The sequence below is a fragment of the Somniosus microcephalus genome, chromosome 2 (assembly GCF_052327205.1).
Source record: "Somniosus microcephalus isolate GS21.2 chromosome 2, FLI_Smic_1.0, whole genome shotgun sequence".
In the NCBI taxonomy this organism is placed as follows: Eukaryota; Metazoa; Chordata; class Chondrichthyes; order Squaliformes; family Somniosidae; genus Somniosus; species Somniosus microcephalus.
The window spans coordinates 145,361,278-145,380,847 of NC_140988.1; the positions used below are offsets into that span (position 1 = coordinate 145,361,278).

Sequence of the window (19,570 nt, forward strand, 5' to 3'; positions counted from 1 at the left end):
ATATATTACATTAATGATAGTTTAGCGTAGTCATCTGGAGTGAAGACTGATGCAAAGTAGCCATTTAACACCTCTGCCATGTCCTAGTAGTTCACCTGAATCTATCACGAGGAATCTTTTAACAACCTTGTATAGTCCTTTATTGCCTTCTGACCCCTAATTTTACCACATATCAAATATAATACAAAAACATTCTTATTCAGATGCAAGACAGCCATGTGGCAGGTAATGATCAATAATGAAACTATAAGCAGTGCAGTATGAAGTGAAACCCAGAGGTTCGATAATATCCTGTCAAATGTCTAGTTATTTATAATTACAGATGTATACTAAATGAGTACTTACTGCCCCACTTCCTGTAGCATGGGTGCTGGGCACAGCAGGTAATTATCCGTCACCGTGTTACTTGGTCTCTCATCTGGAAAATGAGTCATTGTATGAGCTCCTTATATTGAACTGTTTAATGAACTGGCGAATAAGCAAGAATGACAGATTAACATCAAAATTACACATACATTCTGGAAAATTAACCTCCAAAAGTTCATGTATAACAAATCTGGCTAAAATAGATGAATCCAAGATAGAAAAAAAATTGCATATTTAATGACTTATTTCAAAGAAATCGACTTTTACAGTCAAAAACAGATTCTCAAAAATTAATTTCTATATTTCCATGAACATTAGAACACTATGTTCTCCAATATACCTAGTGCAACATTAAATAGCTTCCAGATAGCAAGCATCACGTTTTAAGGGCTAAAAATTCGGTTGCATAGCACCCATTGTTTGGGCACGATGGGCGTTGAACTGGGTCCAAAATAGCGTCCAAGCAGCGTGTGCGCATTTTTGGTGCAGGCTGCGCCGGACGCCATCTTGGTGAGGGCAGTAGGGTGGGCGTCAGGAGCAACGCTGATTTGACAGCAGTGCTACCCTTTTCACCATCATCGCTGGAACTAACACCCTCTCTTAACCTCGCACAGCTGAACATGCATTCAGCAGCAGCAAGGACCTCCCACTTTAGCAATTTAAAGGGATCAGCAACTTTCAGGTAACTTCGTTTTGATTTCTACTGGCTCTGTGTAAGTTTCTGGAAGTGTTTACAGCTTTCTAGAGTTGTTTAAAGTTGGTGAGGCGACAGGGAGTGGGTGCTGCAAGTGGAGAAGACCTTGCTGCTGACTTCAAGGGTTCTGGCCGGACCAGTTGCTCCCAGTCATGGGTGCTCTGCTTCTCAGCCCCCTTGGCCTCCAGCATGACTGGGAGATGGAGCAGAAGCAGGAAAGAAGAGGACAGCGCTGCCAACGGCTGTGAAGGTGAACGTGGCCATGAATTTCTTTGCGCGGGAGCCTTCCAGACTGGAGCAGGTGACATCTGTAACATTTCACAGTTCACTGTCCACCGCTGCTTAAGAAAGGTGAAAGAAGTTCTTTATGCCAGAAGAGGGGACTTCATTGTCTTCTCTCTGGCCACAGAGATGCGACGGAGCATGCACGTGGTTTGCCAGGATAGCGGACTTCCCCATGGTGCAGGGCGCCCTCGACTGCATGCACGTGGCTTTGCAGGCGCCGCATCTAAATGCGGAGATGTACCACAACTGCAAAGGTTACCACTCGCTGAATGTGCAGTTGGTGTACGACCATGCTCAGCACAGCAGGATTGTGAATGCCCAGTATCCTGGCAGCAGTCATGATGCTTTTATTCTGTGCCAGTCTGCTGTTCCCTCAGTCTCTGAGCCACCACGTCAAACCAGAGGATGGCTACTAGGCGACAAGGGCTATCCTTTGACCACCTGGCTCAATACTCTGCTCTGTAACCCAACCACACGTGGCCAGCATGCGTACAATGAGAACCATCTTGCCACACGAATCATCATACAGCAGATCACTGGGGTGCTGCAGCAATGGTTGTGCTGCTTGGGCCCCACTGGAGGAGCCCTACAGTACTCACCAGAGTGTGTCCCCATTCGTCGTGGTCTGCTGTATCCTCCACAACCTAGCAATCATGAAGACTTTGATGGGGCAGCCTACAGAAGAGCGCTGATGAGTATGCACAATGAAATGCTTGGTGCACAGTGCTTGCCACCAGGGGTACGGCCACCAACTCAGGAACAGGGAGCAGGAGAGGAAGCGGGCAACCCAGACAGCCCCTTTCTGGCCGAGATATCCGGGATCGAATCATCCGCCTACAGTACCAGTGAACGCAACCCCAATTCCCCATTCAACATTAGTGTTGTGTATGTACCTTTAAGAGAATAACTGGTCTCAGACTGCAGTACCGGCAGTGACCACCCCTGTATAAAAGGCACTAGAGAGCCTCTGTTGTTTAGTTTCATTTATGCCTTTCACCAGTAAAGATCTTTTTGTTTTCTCTCCTGCTAGTCCGTGTCTCAATCATTCACGGACTTAACACTGGCGACGAGTTAGAAACGAACTTACCTGCAACTCAGCAGCAGCTCCGACGACGTTGTTGAAGGTCGGAGCCAGAAGAAAGAAAAAAAAAAATAGGCCATTGAAACTCGAGAAACGGGCGTCGACCGTCAATCATCGATTTCAAAACTTGCAGGAGAGACTGTCCAGAGCCAGGCTGGGTTCCTCGGTCCGTGGTTTCCCAGCTAGTCGGGCTGGTGGCAGGTAGTGCTCTGATCCTTCCTGGGCTGCGGCGGGCTGAAGCTCGATTGGGTGGCTTTCCAACGGGGCCGGGCAGCGAGTCGGGAAGCAAGGAGAGAGAGAGGGTGGAGCATACAGGGCGCGGCCGGTGTTTCGAAGCTGGGCAGCGTTCGGCCCTCAGAAGAGGGAGGGAAATGTCCCAGAGGGTCCGCTCCACGACGGGAAAATAATAAAAGAAAAAGAATACGCGCAAGAAACCGTGGAAAGCAGCGCTAACAACAGCGGGGAAGAAGGAAAAGCGCGGGAAGCGCCATTTTAGATTTGCAAGATGCCGAAGACTGGCTGTATCACTGCTTTTGATAATACATTAGAGGACTGGACCACGTATGTGGAAAGAGTAGAGGTATATTTCGAGGCAAACGATATAGCGGAGGGGAAAAAGGCATCGATATTGTTAAACTTAATGGGCGCTAGAACGTACGGCCTATTGCGGGACCTGATTACTCCAGCCAAACCGAAGGCGAAGAGTTTTAACGAAATTGTTGCTGTTCTACAGGAGCACTTAAACCCTGCACCGCTGTTGATAGCAGAAAGATTTAAATTCCACAGGAGAACTCAGCACAAAGATGAGAGCAATGCTGAGTATCTTACGGAACTACGCAAGCTATCAAAGCACTGCCAGTTCGGAGCAGGACTGGCAGATACCTTACGGGACAAATTTGTCTGTGGACTCCTGAGTGAAGGAACCCAGAAGTTACTCGCAGAAAAAGAGCTGACGCTAGAGAAGGCTTTCAGCGTGGCAGTATCGTATGAAGCAGCAGCCAGGGGAGCTGCAGAAATTCAACAAAAACCACAGGAATACGGCACCCACGAAATGACACGGGGATTTGCAAAATGTTATCGCTGCGGCAGAACTAACCATGACCAGAAGGACTGCTGGTCCAAAGACAAAATATGCAGACAATGCGGGAAGATTGGACACATTGCACGAGTTTGTAGGTCTGGGAAGAAGACCAGCGACAACAAAAAGGCTACTAAGGAACCGTACAAGAAAGTACAAAAGATGACGGACAGTAGTTCCGAAGACCAGATGAGCGATAGTGAATCTGGAAACAGGAGACTAAGCTGTCTCAAACTTCACAATGTAATCGCAAAAGAGGATCACCGAACCATTTGGGTCACTCTCACTATAGCAGGGTCCCAAGTTAAAGTGGAATTGGATACAGGATCAGCGCTAACCGTCATGAATCGACGAGACTACAAGCGGCTATTTTCACACATACCCTTGAGAGAGACATCCATCGTCTTGACGACGTATACGGGGCAAAAAGTATACCCCAGAGGAAAAATAAGGGTGCCTGTCGAATACAACGGCAAGAAAATACGGAAATTGTATCTCTACATACTGCCAAATGGTGGACCACCGTTATTGGGACGGGAATGGATCAGGAAGATAAACTTGGATTGGCATTTCATTCATGCAATGACGGTGGACGGTAAAAAAGATGAAGACGTCACTCCTGGACGATTGTCAACAATCTTAGCTAACGCCAAAGAGGTATTTCAACAAGAACTGGGCACGCTTAAAGGCGTAACCGCCTCGATAAAAATAGAAGAGAATGCAGTTCCCAAGTTTTTCAAAGCGAGACCGGTACCATATGCAATTCGCCCAGCCGTCGAGGCAGAGCTGGAGAATCTGGAGAAGGCGGGCGTGTTGTCTAAGGTCGACTGGAGTGAGTGGGTGACACCCATCGTTCCTGTCATGAAGAAAACGTTAACCAATAAGTCCGGAGAGCCAAGGAAGATTCGCATCTGTGGGGATTTCAAGGTGACGGTGAACCCTGTCCTTCGCACAGTACAATATTCTCTTCCAAGGATAGAAGACATCTTCGCCTCGCTGTCTGGAGGGAAGCGTTTTACAAAAATTGACCTAGCACAAGCATATTTGCAGATGGAGGTTGAAGAGTCCTCTAGGAAGTATCTCACGATAAACACTCACAAAGGTCTTTACCAGTATCATCGATTGGTATTCGGAGTAGCATCGGCTCCGGCGATATGGCAAAGAGCGATGGAACAAGTCCTGCAAGGGATTCCGGGGACTCAGTGTTACTTGGACGACATCCTTGTAACAGGTGATGACGACAGTGAACACCTTAACAACCTAGAGCAGGTGCTCACTAGACTACGGGAACATAGGCTGCGAGCCAACCGCCCCAAGTGCGAATTTTTTAAGAAACAGATATCGTATTGTGGCCACGTGATTGATGAAGAGGGGTTACATAAGTCCCCTGACAAAATTGAAGCGGTTGTTAAGGCCCCAGCACCTGAAAATGTGTTGCAGCTGAGGTCACTCCTCGGGTTGGTGAATTACTATCATAAGTTTTTGCCGAATTTGTCGACAATTCTGCACCCACTGAACGCCCTGCTACAAACGGGGGTAGCATGGAAATGGAGCGATGATTGTAAGCGTGCTTTTCAGAAGAGTAAGGACTTAATCACTTCAAAGGAAGTATTGGCTCACTACAACCCAGCACTGCCAATCAGGCTGGCGTGTGATGCGTCTCCCTACGGCATTGGGGCGGTACTGTCACATAAATTCCTTGATGGTTCAGAGAGGCCGATAGCTTTTGCGTCACGCTCGTTAACTTCTGCCGAGCGTAACTACGCCCAGATTGACAGAGAGGCCCTCAGCCTAGTGTGGGGGGTGAAGAAGTTCAATCACTATCTGCACGGTCAAAAATTTACTCTACTAACCGATCATCAACCTCTTGTCTCCATTTTCAACCTTCAGAAGGGCGTACCGATAATGACAGCACAACGGCTGCAGAGATGGTCCCTTTTCCTAGGGACACACCAATATGACATCGAGTACAAAGGAACTAAACAGCATGGAAATGCTGATGGATTGTCACATCTACCGTTGCCGACGGTGGAAGAAGACGACCTTGCAGTGGATCCAATGGAGTTATTCCACTCGACCATAGTCGAATGTCTCCCTGTGACGAATGCAAACATAGAAAAGGAAACACAGAATGACCCGACACTATCACGGGTCTATGATTTAACGGTGAAGGGATGGCCAGCACATGGCGAACCACTGCTGCCAGCATTCTCGCCGAGAAGAGAACAGCTGTCGGTGTGCAGAGGAACCTTGATGTGTGGATCCAGAGTAGTAATTCCACCTAAGTTGACGGATAGAGTGCTCAATGAGCTTCATGAGGGTCATCTGGGTGGGGTAAAAATGAAGAGCTTAGCCAGAGCGTTTGTGTGGTGGCCGGGAATCGATAGAGAAATCGAAGAGATGACCAAGAGCTGTGCAGGATGCCAGAAGGTCCAAAACGCCCCACCACAAGCTCCTCTGCATCCATGGGAGTGGCCCTCATCTCCATGGCAAAGGGTGCACATTGATTTTGCTGGTCCCTTCATGGACTCGATGTTTTTAATTGCGGTGGATGCACAAAGTGGCCAGAGGTAATAAAAATGTCCTCAACCACCACGGAAAAAACTATCACAGTTTTACGAACCATATTCGCCAGGAATGGGCTGCCTGAACAGATTTGCTCTGACAATGGACCACAGTTTGTGTCTGAAGAGTTCCGGAGGTTCTTAAAGAACAATGGTGTTAAGCATTTCACATCCACCCCATATCATCCAGCCACTAATGGATTGGCCGAGAGGTTTGTCCAAACATTCAAGAAGGCTATCAAGGCAATGTGTAATGAAGATATACCCCTACAACACAAGGTGGACAACTTCTTGTTTGCCTACCGGAATGCGACACATGCGGTTACCAACCAAACTCCAGCCATGATGTTCTTCAATCGAAGACTACGATGCCGCTTGGATTTGGTTAAGCCAAACGTCCGAAGAGATGTGGAGAACAGGCAGTTTCAGAATATGAATGAAAGGCCGACCAGGAGTTTTAAGATAGGTCAACCAGTTTTGGCCCAGGACTACCGCACTGAGAAATGGCAGCCAGGAACGATTTGTACACGACAAGGACCTCTCATGTATACCGTGGACGTTGGGGAGAGCATTGTAAGACGCCATGCTGACCAGATTCTAGAGTCACTGGAAAACGTCAACTCCACACCACGATCTGATACACCTGGTAATGAAATCGACGTTCCAATTGCAGCTACCGCAGAACTGGTAATATTGGAAGATGAACCAAACAACGACATTGATTCCGACTCAACATTGCCAGAAGAACCTGATACCCCAAAGAGGCGTTATCCAGACAGAATCAGGAAGCCTCCTCAAAGACTGAACTTATAATTGCTTAAACTTAACCAATGTATCTAGCAACAGTAATTGTGATTGTAATTCGTTATCATTAGTTGTTAAATGAATGTTATGTACTGTTTATCTAAAAGGGGAGGAATTGTTGTGTATGTACCTTTAAGAGAATAACTGGTCTCAGGCTGCAGTACCGGCAGTGACCACCCCTGTATAAAAGGCGCTAGAGAGCCTCTGTTGGTTAGTTTCGTTTATGCCTTTCACCAGTAAAGATCTGTTTGTTTTCTCTCCTGCTAGTCCGTGTCTCAATCATTCACGGATTTAACAATTAGTCCCACACCTTACCTTCCCCCTCTGTTACTGACCATCACAGCGTCCTCTTGGCCACAATGCTGAAATAAAAGCCACCACAAAGCAAACATTCCAATCCAACTTTATACATCTATCCATCCAATAGGACTTCAAAAAATCAACTAATCACCCTCGTGCATTCCTTTAGTGAGTGTCTTTGCCTATCCTAGTCCTCCTATGCAGTGTTACCCCAGAGTAGCAGCATGGCTGGTGGAAGGCTGCTGACTTTCAGAGTGGGAAACTGCAGATGGCCTTGCAGGACTCTGGGCTTAGAACGCCCAGCTTCAGACTGCACCACCTCGGCATGGGCGGCAGCAGTCTGGGCTGGCGGAGTGGCAGTGGTGGGAGGACGAATGCGGTCATCCTGAGAGAGGACAGCAGGATTGGCCTCCACGGATCCATTGCCACACCCCCGGGGCAGCGCCTCAGCAATCCTAGTAATCTGCTGGAGTACAGACTGCTGGACGACTGAGAGACCCTGCAAGCCCCTTTCAACACTGTTAAACCCAGCCATGATGGCAGCAGTCTGAGCTTGCGTAGCAGAAAGCTGAGCTTGCATGACTTCAGTCTGAGCCATCAGACGCAGCATAATGGTTGGGTCCACAAGTGCATTAATGGATCTGCCCACCCCTTCCACGCTGGAAAGGATGGGCTCCAAGCTCTGCCCAAAGCCCTATGCAGGGTTGAAGCTGGACTCCTCCATGCTCTTTGACATTGCATTCAGTCTTTCTGACAAGTCTGCCAATGCACCAAGCATTTCATTCTACATACTCATCAGAGTTCTTCTTTAGGCTGCCCCATCGAAGTCTTCATCCGAGTCCTCTACAGCAGAACTCGTGTTCGACCTCGCCCTCCGGGGAGCTGGCACCTGCGCTACCCTTTCCCACAGCCTTGCTGCAGCCCACTCATAACCGGTGTCTCACTATGTGCAGATCCCACGTCAAGCCTATCCTCTAAAGTACACGGAGTGTCAGTATCTGAGCTGGTGGCTGGGAGTGTGTAATCGAGTGACTGCGTTTCTTCTTCTTCACTCTCCTCTCCCTCTTCTTGTTGAAGCACTGGCTGGGCAGGCTGGATTTCTTGGGTGACTGAAATGAGAATGGTACAAGAGTAGGGTTGTGGTGAAGGGGGGGGGGGCAAGCAAGAGGTGCATGCTTACACCATGTGCAGCTTGTAAATCAGAAGAGATTATGGGATGAGGGGGAAGTGGGATGTGAGAAGGAGGATAACATATGAGGATACCAGCATCTTGTATTCTTTCAGCCCCACCGCTGGCCACAGGCTCAGCCATGCCCCAGCCTAGGATGGCCAGCACCATCTCCGCCATAGGGGCGAGGTCATGCAGGCAAGCCTGTTCCCCGCCGGTTAAGGTCCGCTGGCACCGGTTATGAGCCACCTTTTCCTGATAAAGGGAAATGTGTCAGTGAGTGTGGTGCAATGTGTTTGGGTGATGTGGCTGTAATGGTTGAACAGCTGACAGTGTATTCAAGCTGTGAGATGTGGGTTGCAGCAGTAAGTGTGTGCAGATGAAGTGCAAGTCATGTTTGGTAGAGACTGTTGGTAGGTGAGTGATGGGGGTGTGGTGCATTGAGCACTGTGTGAGGTTAATGGTCCAGATGGTGGGATATGGCATTTGAAGATAAATTCACTGACCTTGACCACTCATGTGAGATCATTAAACTTCTTCCTGCACTTCCAGGTCCTCGGGGCTACACTGCTGGCATTTACCACAGTGGCTATCTGCTCCCACTTCACTCTGGTCTGTTGCCTGCAGGGCCTGCTAGCCCCTGTGGAAAGCTGACCTCCATCCTAAAGTTGACCACCTGGACCAAGGCCTCCAGTGCTGCATCAGAGAACCTAGGTGCACGCTCTCTCCCTTGTTGTGCCATCATTCTTCTTAGGCAGTCCCTCGGAACCAAGGATGACTTGCTTCCACACTAAAAATGAGTTCTCAAGTGACTGATGAGTCCAATGCGGGACCGACAGTCTCTGTCACAGGTGGGGCAAAAAGTGGTTGAAGGGCCTGGTGGGTGCGGTGCTTGGGTTGACGTGCGCTCCTTCCGCTGGGCTTCCGCTTGCTCCCGGCGAGAGGCTCGAGGTGTTCGGTGCCTTCCCGGATGCTTCTCCTCCACTTTGTGCGGTCTTGGGCCAGGGATTCCCAGGTGTCGGTGGGGATCTTGCACTTTTTCAAGGAGGCTTTGAGGATCGTTGGACCGAAGTGTACGAGAGCATGGGCCTTCCACTAAACATCCGTAAGACAAAGGTCCTCTACCAACCTGCCCCCACCACAGTACTGCTCCCCGATTATCAAAAGCCACGACAAGACCTTGGACAACGTGGACTACTTTCCATACCTCGGGAGCCTACTGTCAACAAGGGTAGACGTCGATGATGAAGTCCAACACCGCATTCAGTGTGCCAGTGCAGCCTTCGGTCGCCTGAGGAAGAGAGTGTTTGAAGACCAGGACCTCAAACTCAGCACCAGGCTCATGGTCTACAGAGCAGTAGTGTGCAATCATTATAACTTTATTGTCCACTGTCTTGCCAGACACTTCAATCACCTGTTGCAGGCAGAAGGCACCTCCCCTTTAAGGAGGTTCAGACTGCCTTCACGTAGTACAGGCTAGCTTTAATTGGTGCAAGCCTGGCATGAACTTGGGGCCCCTGCTGATTGCTCAGCAGCGTGTTCAGCATTGGGCCGAGCGCTACAATCGTGCTAATCAGCAGGCACCATGAAGTTTGCGTGCTGCCTGCAGTCCTCTGAACAGGTGCGGGTTGATCGTGCATCACCATCCCCGCGCCCATTTTAAGGCCTTAACCAGTTTCTAGGCCGAGATGTTTTTATAGCACAAATATCTGTTAAACCTTTCTAAAATGCTTAAAAAACATACTTTACCACTATTTACTATCCCATAACTCATCATGAACAACATAGGAGATGCATTAGTACTATATAATTTATTCTGGCCTAACAATATCTATCTACATATTAAGAAAAATGTACATCCGCATGTATTTCCGGTCTGCACCAGTTGACTTCCAGTTGTCACATTTTTGTTACACTTCTGGTGTTGATTTTTAACATTATTAATTCCTATGTCCACAATTATAATGGAAAATTCCCATGAATGTGCAATTATCATGACACAATCAGGTACCTGTGAAAAAAGTTTCTCGAACCTTTGCCACCATCTTGCTTTTTTACTGAACTAATTTTCCTGAGGCAAGGTTGTTTTAAACATGTTATGGTCAATTTACAGCTAATTTTAAATTATAGGTTGAAAATTTAATTATTTAGTTTTATAAATGAGTATTGCGTTGCCTCATTTTAAATGCTGTCGCTCCGGAGAAGCCAAGCTTTCGCTTCAATGCTTTCTCTGACTGCCTCTGTGCCTATACCCAAAACTCACCCATGCTCCTTAAATAGCTACTTATCTCCCATAGATCATTCCTGCCCACCAGTGCTTCCCTGCATGATTACAGTGCCATTCTCCCATGTTAATGCTGTCTGCAGTTGGCTGCTTCAGATATGGTTGGACCCTCTCTCACTCCATGTTACCGACAGGCATCTCTGTCCAAAGACATGACTAGTGTTTGGAGCTACCTCAAGTGTAGGCCACTCACCTTTATTGCTGCTTTGGCGGGGGAAGTGACAGAGCTGATGCAGTTGAATTATTCCTCTCCTCCTTTTCTCCTCGCTTCAATGTCCTCATCCAGTTTCTCCCCTTCCTCTCCATCCCCTCACTCTCCCTTTTCCCCTCACCCTCCTCTCCTCGCACCCCTCCACCCTCTCTCCATACCCTCTTCCCCTTTCACCACCCTTACCTCCTTCTCCATTCCCCCTCCCATCCTTTCGTCCCTCCTCCTCTTCTGCGCACACACACACACACACACACACAATCACTTCCCTCTTCCTGCACCATCTCTCCCATCCCCACTCCTTCCCTCTTCCTCCACCCTGTCCAACATTTTCCCTTTTTCTTCAACCCCTCTTCACCCACACCCCTTTGCTCTTCTTTTGCCCCCCTCTCCCCACCTCTTCCTCCATCCACCACCCCCTCTCTTCCCTCCCATTTCTCACCCCTTTTCCACACACCCTACCTGTTCCCTTTAACCTCTTGTTACCCACACCTCCCTCTTCCTCCAATCCTATCCCCACCTCTTCCTCCAGTCTCTCGCTCGAACCCATCTTCCTCACCACCACTCCTCCTCTGTTCCACCAATCCCTCACTCTCCATCTTTATCCACTCTTTCCCTGCTACTCCATCCCTCACCACTTCTCAAGCTCCCCACCAATCCTTCCCTCCTCTCGCCCCTCACACTCCACCCTCCCCTCTTTCACCATCCCTGCCCACACACCCCAACACTTCCTTCTTCTTGCACCCCTCTCCCAACTGCACACTCATTGGTAGCAGAACATCAATAGGCATTCTGCCCCTTTCCAAGGAGATCACCCCAAACTTAATGATTCAATGCAATGCACATGTGGTATTCTGAACCACAGTGAAATCATAATACATTCTGCCACTCCAAAATATTTGACAACACTGCATTAATGTAATATGCCACAGGGTCAATAAGTCTCTGAATATACAAATTCCACAAATTGAAATTGGAATTTTGCCACTGAAATGAGATAGTTTTCATTTTTCCTTAAATATGCATTATTTCAAGACCGTTACCCGATTCTGTGAATTATAATACCCAGGGAGCGCTTCAGGAAACTATTTGACCATAATACCATTTGATTCTCCAGAAAAAGCTGCACATCTCCAAGTTATAATCACTTCCTTGCATTACAAATGTGGCAGAAATTACAGATTTACTTGGTAGTCTGCATTGTAACATCATCAGAATTAGCTATGAAGAATGATGCATTGCTATTGTGTCTTGCTAACGAGGAAGTGGCAGGACCATGAAATCCACACTGCACCATTCTATTCCCCTGAAATATGGAATGGCACAAAATCCAAAATGGCAATTTCCAACATGCTAAAATTCAGGTGAAGGGTGCAATGTACAGTGAGAACCCCAACAGAGCTATGAACAGGGGAGAAGCAGATGGACTGAGTTACACACTGTCTGCATTTGGGCGCAGGGAACAATCGCTGACCTGGGATAGGTAGGCCCAAGACTGACGTGATATTGGGCCTCGGGCCTCATTCCCATAAGAATAGTGAGCTACAGACACCTGCTAGGCGTTCCCAGGCAGCTCGCCGGCAAAAGGCGGGGGGGGGGGGGCGGGGGAGATGATCAGGAGGGATGTGGCGATTGGGAGGCATTTATTTGTGCCTCAAAAACAGGCACGTGCCATCAAATTTCTAATCAAAAGAGAAATTTTCTATGAAAATTGCAAAGTAACAGGTGTGGGTATGGATGAAAAACATTAAAGTAGCATCACCCTAGATCATCCACTTGGTACAAAACTGGTAATTCCATGATGGGATACTCCCAGCAGGAAGCACATCTTCGAAAACTACAAGCACACAGACCTGGGGCTCGGTTTTAATTCCCGAGGTGGGTTGCATGGTGGGCGGGTTCCGGAGCCACTTCCGGCGGGATCAGCTGCGGATGTCCGATTTTGATTCAATGAGCTTGTTAATTTCAAGGAGGCGCGCTGGCCGGTCCAATGAGGGGATCGGGTCGGTTGGCCACCTCTGATGACGTCATAATAGCAGCTGCTTTTAAAGCTGCTTTCCAGCCTGAGCCTTTCCATTGTGGTTTCCTGTACTTGATTTAAACGCTATGACTTCTTCCAGAGGCAAGGCAGCTCCCATTTTAATGACTCCCCCCTCCAAGTTCTTGTGGATGTGGTCAGAGGAAGCCTCCTCAGCAGACCAAGGCAGCCTGGCTGCGCATTGCTCAGGAGGTGAGCGCAAGGTCCATTTATGCACAGTCATGGATCCAGTGCTGCAAAAAGTTTAACGATCTTGTGCGAACAGCAAAAGTGAGTATCCCATCTCACTTGCCTTCACTCTGCTTCCCTTCTCTTCTCATCACCAGCACACTGCATTGTAAGCCTCCTCCTTCATATCCCACCGTACTCTTACTTCCCTTGCACCCTTTCCTATCCATCTCTGTCTCTGCCCTGAATCACTTCAGCATCCTGCCTATGCACCCCTTCGTCTCGTTCTCACTGTCATGCAGTGACAACAACTAACAACACACAGGGAGCTACCTTCCTCTTGGGACCTTACCCCATCTTCGTCTCACTCAAAGCTTCTATGGTAGGGATTATTCACACTCACCCCATCACTGTGGCTGAAATACCGCTCGTGTCCCTCCTTACAGGAAAAGATAGCCCACAATAAGAGGGAGAGAGCAATGACTGGAGGAGGAACACCTACCCTAGCAACTTTGACCAGTGCTGAGGAGGCAACAAACAAGATTGTTGGCGTTGGCGAGGACCTGGAAGGGGCAATGGAGAGACGGGCACACTAGAGGAAGCTGGTGACATAAGAGAGTTTCATCCCTCTCAGAAAGCAAAGGCATATGATGTTCATAGAGAATTGCTTTGTATCATCTGCTCAAAAAGATGTGTCTGTTACATCAATATCAGATGTCTAAATCATGCCTTTACTCTCACACAGGACCATCGAGCGCCCCCCTCCCCACGATCCAGGACGAAGAGCCGGACAACTCCTCAGAGGAACATGAAGCTTCCGAGGGACCAACGTCACCACAACTCAGTGCCCCAGCACCAGCACAGCAATGCACACCTTGGTGGGGCTCTCGTGAGTTAGAGTAGTATTGCCACCTGGTCTATCACAGCGCACAAGTGAGCATAAGCAGATGGTGGAGACAGTGACAGCAGTGGAGAGTCCTCTGCGGAGGTCACAGGACTCTCCTAGCTCTGTTGAGCTGCGTGCAGACGCTGTGCCTCTGGGGCCATCCAGAAAAACAGCAGTTCACGAAATACAGGAACAAGTGCAGGTGTCTCTGGAAGGGTTTGCCTCCAGGGTTAGTGCAAATATGGAGAGAATGGAGGAGTCCATCTCTAACATCAGCACTGCCCTGGTGGGGGCAATAGCACATGAACGCACCACCATGGATAGGATGGCAACCTCCAGGGAAAGGATGGCTACGGCCATGGAGGAAATAAGTCGCCAGAGTCAGGAAAACATGGTGACTGTTCAGAATAGAATGTCATCTCGAGGAGTGATGGGCAGCTATTGAGCAGAGACCAGAGCTTCATGGACGTCCTTTTGAGTAGGACTGCCAGTGCAGATACGGGTCCTCATGGCCCCCCTGAAGTGCAGCAAGGTGCTCTCCTGCCACTTGCCAGCAGTGAGGTGCGACTGACCCATGAGAGGGATGTTGTTGGCAGGACAGAAGTAGTGTGGGCTCCTCAAAGCGCTCACACGACCATGCCACTGCGGAGCCCTCGGTGAGAGACCCACTTTGCAGAGACAACTGAGATGGCCGTTTCAACCCCTGCACAGCCACAGGAAGAGCAGACTGGTGAAGAGCCTTCCCAGGCTCCCAAACCCAGAGGACGCCCGCGAAAGGCGTCTAAGCTGGCGCAGCATCCTAGTCAGCAAGGTGCCTCTACATCTGCTGAAGCTACAGGGGAAGCAACACGTAGAAGCACGCGCAAGAGAAAGATTAAGCACCTATAGTCACAAGGGGAGTCACTTGGGTGATGTTTCTTTTTTTTCTGACTCTTGCTGGTATATTATCCTTTTGTCATGTGTTCAAGATAAATTATGTCAAACAGTTGATTGTGTGGCCTATGTGTTATTAGAAATGGCAAAAGCGCATTGAGGGCTCAGGGCGACTTACTTTTGTAATGCTACATAGAAACATAGAAGATAGGAGCTGGAGTAGGCCATTGAGCCCCTCGAGCCTGTTCCGCCATTTAATGAGATCATGGCTGATCATCCAAATTCAGTACCCTGTCCCTGCTTTCTCCCCATATACCTTGATCCCTTTAGCCTTAAGAATTATATCTAACTCCTTCTTGAATATATTTAATAAGTTGGCCTCAACTGCCTTCTGTGGTAGAGAATTCCACAGGTTCACCACTCACTGGGTGAAGAAATTCCTCCTCATCTCAGTCCTAAATGGCTTACCCCTTATCCTTAGACTGTGACCCCTGGTTCTGGACTCCCCCACCATCGGGAACATCCTTCCTGCATCTAGTCTGTCTAGTCCTGTTAGAATTTTATAAGTTTCAATGAGATCCCCTCTCATTCTTCTAAATTCTAGCGAATATAAGCCTAATCGACCCAATCTCTCTTCATACATCATTCCTGCCATCCCAGGTATCAGTCTGGTGAATCTTCGCTGCACTCCCTCCATGGCAAGAATATCCTTCCTCAGATAAGGCAACCAAAACTGCACACAATACTCAAGATGTGCTCTCAAAGGCCCTGTACAACTGCAGCAAGACATCCTTGCCCCTGTACCATTTGCCTTCTTAACCGCCTGCTGCACCTGCAGGCTTACCTTCAGCAACTGGGGTACAAAGACACCCAGGTCTCGCTGCACTTCCCCTTTTCCCAATCTATTGCCGTTCAGATAATAATCTGTTTTCCTGTTTTTGCCACCAAAGTGGATAACCTTGCATTTATCCACATTATACTGCATCTGCCATGCATCTGCCCAATCACCCAACCTATCCAAATCATACTGGAGTTTCTCTGCATCCTCCTCACAGCACACACGCCCACCCAGCTTTGTGTCGTCTGCAAACTTGGAGATATTACATCTAGTTCATTAATATATATTGTGAATAGCTGGGGTCCTAGCACCGATCCCTGCAGTACCCCACTAGTCACTGCCTGCCACTCGGAAAATTGCTGATGGTAAAAATGATAGGAAATAACGGTATAGCAGAGATGAAGTATGACGTTGGAGAAGCGTCACCTGCAATTAGAGCCATATGGTAGCCACCTATGGTCGAAGAGTAAGCTTATGCTAATGTGGCATGGCAATGTGCATACCCTGGTTGACAGGCAGCAGTGAACTGGAGGGATGCTGCATTGGTCACAACAGAGCATGCAAGGCTCCCCTCGTCCTCCTCCTCTTCCCAGGAAGATCTGCGCTGAGCCATGCGGCTGCTACTCCTCCGATTATGAGGACCAGGATGAGGGGGCATAAATGTTCCCATCCCCTTGCTATAGATTTCATTTGAGGTAACAATCTTGCAAGCGCACACTCAATGCGGCCTGAAATTATTCCATTCGGGTCACACTGCAGATGGGTGTCAGCTTGAACAGTCAGGTGGTCAGTAGATGTACAAAATGTTATCCCATACCTACAACAGCAAAGTTGTTGCATTTGAATGTCAGCCATGTTTCTGGGGCGCTTTTAAAGCGCTCCACCAATGCATAGAATCATGTCCTCCAGCAACTCATCTCCTTGAACCTGGCCTGTTTCTGACAAGTCAGGAAACAGGAGCCAGAAGCACTAAAATGGAAAACCACTATGAAAATAGGATTAGCAAGGCAGTTAAATAGGCTGTTAACTACCTGTCCCACCGGTTCCAGATTGGGCAGTTTGGGAGCGGCTAAACAGGCACTCACGAAAATCAGGTGGGGGCGGGATGGAGGCGGGTTGGGTGTCTTAAGCCATTTTTCTGATTTTCCCAACAGACCCGCCTCCAAACCCGCTTCCTCAGGGCTATTAAAATCAAGCCCCGTGACTTTCCAACCATTAATTTTAACTAACGTTGCGCATCTACGATTTACTAACATGAGCTTCCTGCAACCACCACTTCCTACTTTGAGCACAAAACTGACATATTTGAGGAAGTAATAATGGAAACTTGTTGGCAAAGTCATTATTTCTGTTTGCACAAATGTTATGAACAGCAGTCACTGCTCAGACCTGTAGAACTCTCGGATGCCCTTTGAATTCCATTTGAACACAGTGGAGGCACAGGTTGCAACAAAGAAGTTTTACTTTGTTGCACCGCCCTTACTCATTTCCCGGCTTCTTTTTGCAGCTGTTAGCTGTGTTTCTAATTTAAACAATGCAAAGCAGTAGTTTTCACATTTAATGTTCATTATTGCCAATATTGGAAAATGAAACTGCTCCATAAACTGAAGTTATTATCTGCAATAATCTATATTAATACAGAAATAAGCACAGATTTATTGATATATACTTACTTATAATGGTTGAAGCATTTATGTAGTAGCTGCATACGATCAGATCTGTGCCTCTGCCTGATGTGAAGCCATTTCCCCTTAGCACAACTTCAAATTCTTCTGTAAGTACAGAAATGCCAATTTAAAATATCACAAGGAGAATTTGAATACACTGCACAAGACAGTCTGAGCATTCTAGTTACTGCTGTGCAAGAAATATTCGTTTCTTGAAACCACCCATAGTGCAACATCTCATTAATTCTTGATTGTTAACAGTGGAAAATAAATATTCTAATTGAAGCAGTTATTCAACTACACGGATAATAAAATAAGGAACCTGGTTCCCTGATCCCGCTCAATCTCCAGGTTATGAAAGGTTAAATCACGTATATTACTTCAGGTAAAGCCAGTTGTTGTTTGGGGGAGGAGTGAGGTGGGAGTCTTCCTTGAGAGCTGCTCTGTCATTTTATCAATTTACCAATCCAAAAATTGTAAATTTTCAAGGACATTTCTCACAAAAGGGTAATTAACCCATCACATACTTTGCTTATGGTCTTTTTAAATATTGTTTTCAATAGTATTTGCTGAATTTTTTTGTGCATCACAAATGCATGCCATCATAAATAAATAAATAAATAAATATGTAAGTAGCTTGTACAAGCTCGTGTCTCAGTTTTAACATTCTGTTGAATCCAAGAGAGTGGTAATGTAATGTGATATTATATTTAATCTGTGCCCAAATAGGGTAATAGTTAGAAGTCAGACAACTCCAAGGACACAATATAGAAAGAGGCAGAACTTCTGGATCACAGGGGACTAGTTCCGGTTATAAAAACTACTGTAAAAGCAGTTTGATAAGATACTCAAAATTGTAACATTTGATCAGAAGCAAAGTCAATGAAAATCATAGGAATATAACATGCCAGAATGCTAGACCAATGATAAGCTAAAATGCTTGCTTTCCAGGTGTAATATAAAATACTGGACAACCAAACTTACTCCACAGATGAATAAGGCTGCCATTATACTACAGCTACTAATGTGAAACTGGTTGGTGGCAATCACGATGCACATCCTTTGTACCAGAGTAATACTGTAAGACTCATGTCCCGGGAGATACTTTTGACTTTGGTTGATAGTGTAAAATGGGTGATATCGAATCAGCCGCCATCGTCAATGGAAATGAAAATTGGGAGAGATGTTTAACAGGCGGCTGGAATCAATATCGACGGTTTTACACCATCACCCAAAGTCAAAATTATGTGCACTGTGTCTTAGCATTGAGCTAGCAGGCACATACTCAGCACCTGTATGCTTACAGATGTTCAAGGACCTCTGCTCCCAAACAAGTAAATGTTTAATATTTTGAGAGCACAGATACATCTATCTATATACACTCATAACATTAAAAATATAAAGTATCCAGGCTATCCAACAAACTGTTTTTTAAAAACAGCTTTACACCAGAGTTGTGTTACACTACAACTGGTATGAAGGAAGAAATCAATTTGCTTTGATGGAAAGTTGGTAGTTTAATGACAGCCTCAGACTGCAGAACATAGACATTTGCAAACATATGGAGGAGACAGAGAACTAAAATCAGTTTTTACCAATTTCCACTGATAAAATCTCAGATTTTTCTGGGTTGGTAGATAAGTTAAAAACCTATTTTTTCCCTATTATGAAATACAAAAGAAATTCACCCTTCTATAAGTAGATTCTGAGCTGTGTGGAATTCTGTTGTGCGATTTGTTAGCATGCCCCTGGAATTGCCCGATATATTATTGCATTGCCTCACATCCTTCCTGTCCACATTCAATTACATACTGTCCATCTTGCATTAACGTCTGTACTTCCTGATAGAATAAGTGTGCTTGTATTTATTCTCCCACATGAAGATCAGAACTATAGCTGGAGGATAGGTCTTAAAGGATTCCGAATGTATTTGGATTCAATTTACTAGATAGAAGTGGGATCAGTCGGGCTGTAGAATTCAGATTATTATAATGTAGAGAACCATAGTTTCTAGGTGGCACAGGCTTGTTGTTGTCATTTCAATTGTTTTTTCCTTTCGTTGGTTTGGATACCTTTAGTGGGACACTGTAAAAAGGGGAAGTGAACTATTGTCGTTTTGAAGAGTTGGTTCGATATTTTATGCCACTAAGATTTATCCAGTTTTGTTAGGTGCTGTAGCCTGGACTTTGCACCATCGTTTTACTTTTGTTTTCCCCCATGCAAAATGGAGAGTACAAGTCAGACAAGTTTCTACCAACTATTTCTACT

General features: G+C 46.8%; 1 protein-coding gene across 3 annotated transcripts in view; it reads right to left on the reverse strand.

Annotated features, from left to right (window-relative positions):
* Nucleotides 1-19,570, reverse strand: part of antxr2a (ANTXR cell adhesion molecule 2a) — a 345,806-nt gene that overhangs the window by 214,834 nt on the left and 111,402 nt on the right. For all 3 annotated transcript variants that reach the window (XM_085963379.1, XM_085963363.1, XM_085963372.1), the window contains 2 exons: nucleotides 17,309-17,407; nucleotides 346-418 (listed from right to left, as the gene is read on the reverse strand). In XM_085963379.1, the coding sequence (XP_085819505.1) occupies nucleotides 346-418; nucleotides 17,309-17,407 (172 nt within the window). The remainder of the gene's footprint in view (nucleotides 1-345; nucleotides 419-17,308; nucleotides 17,408-19,570) is intronic.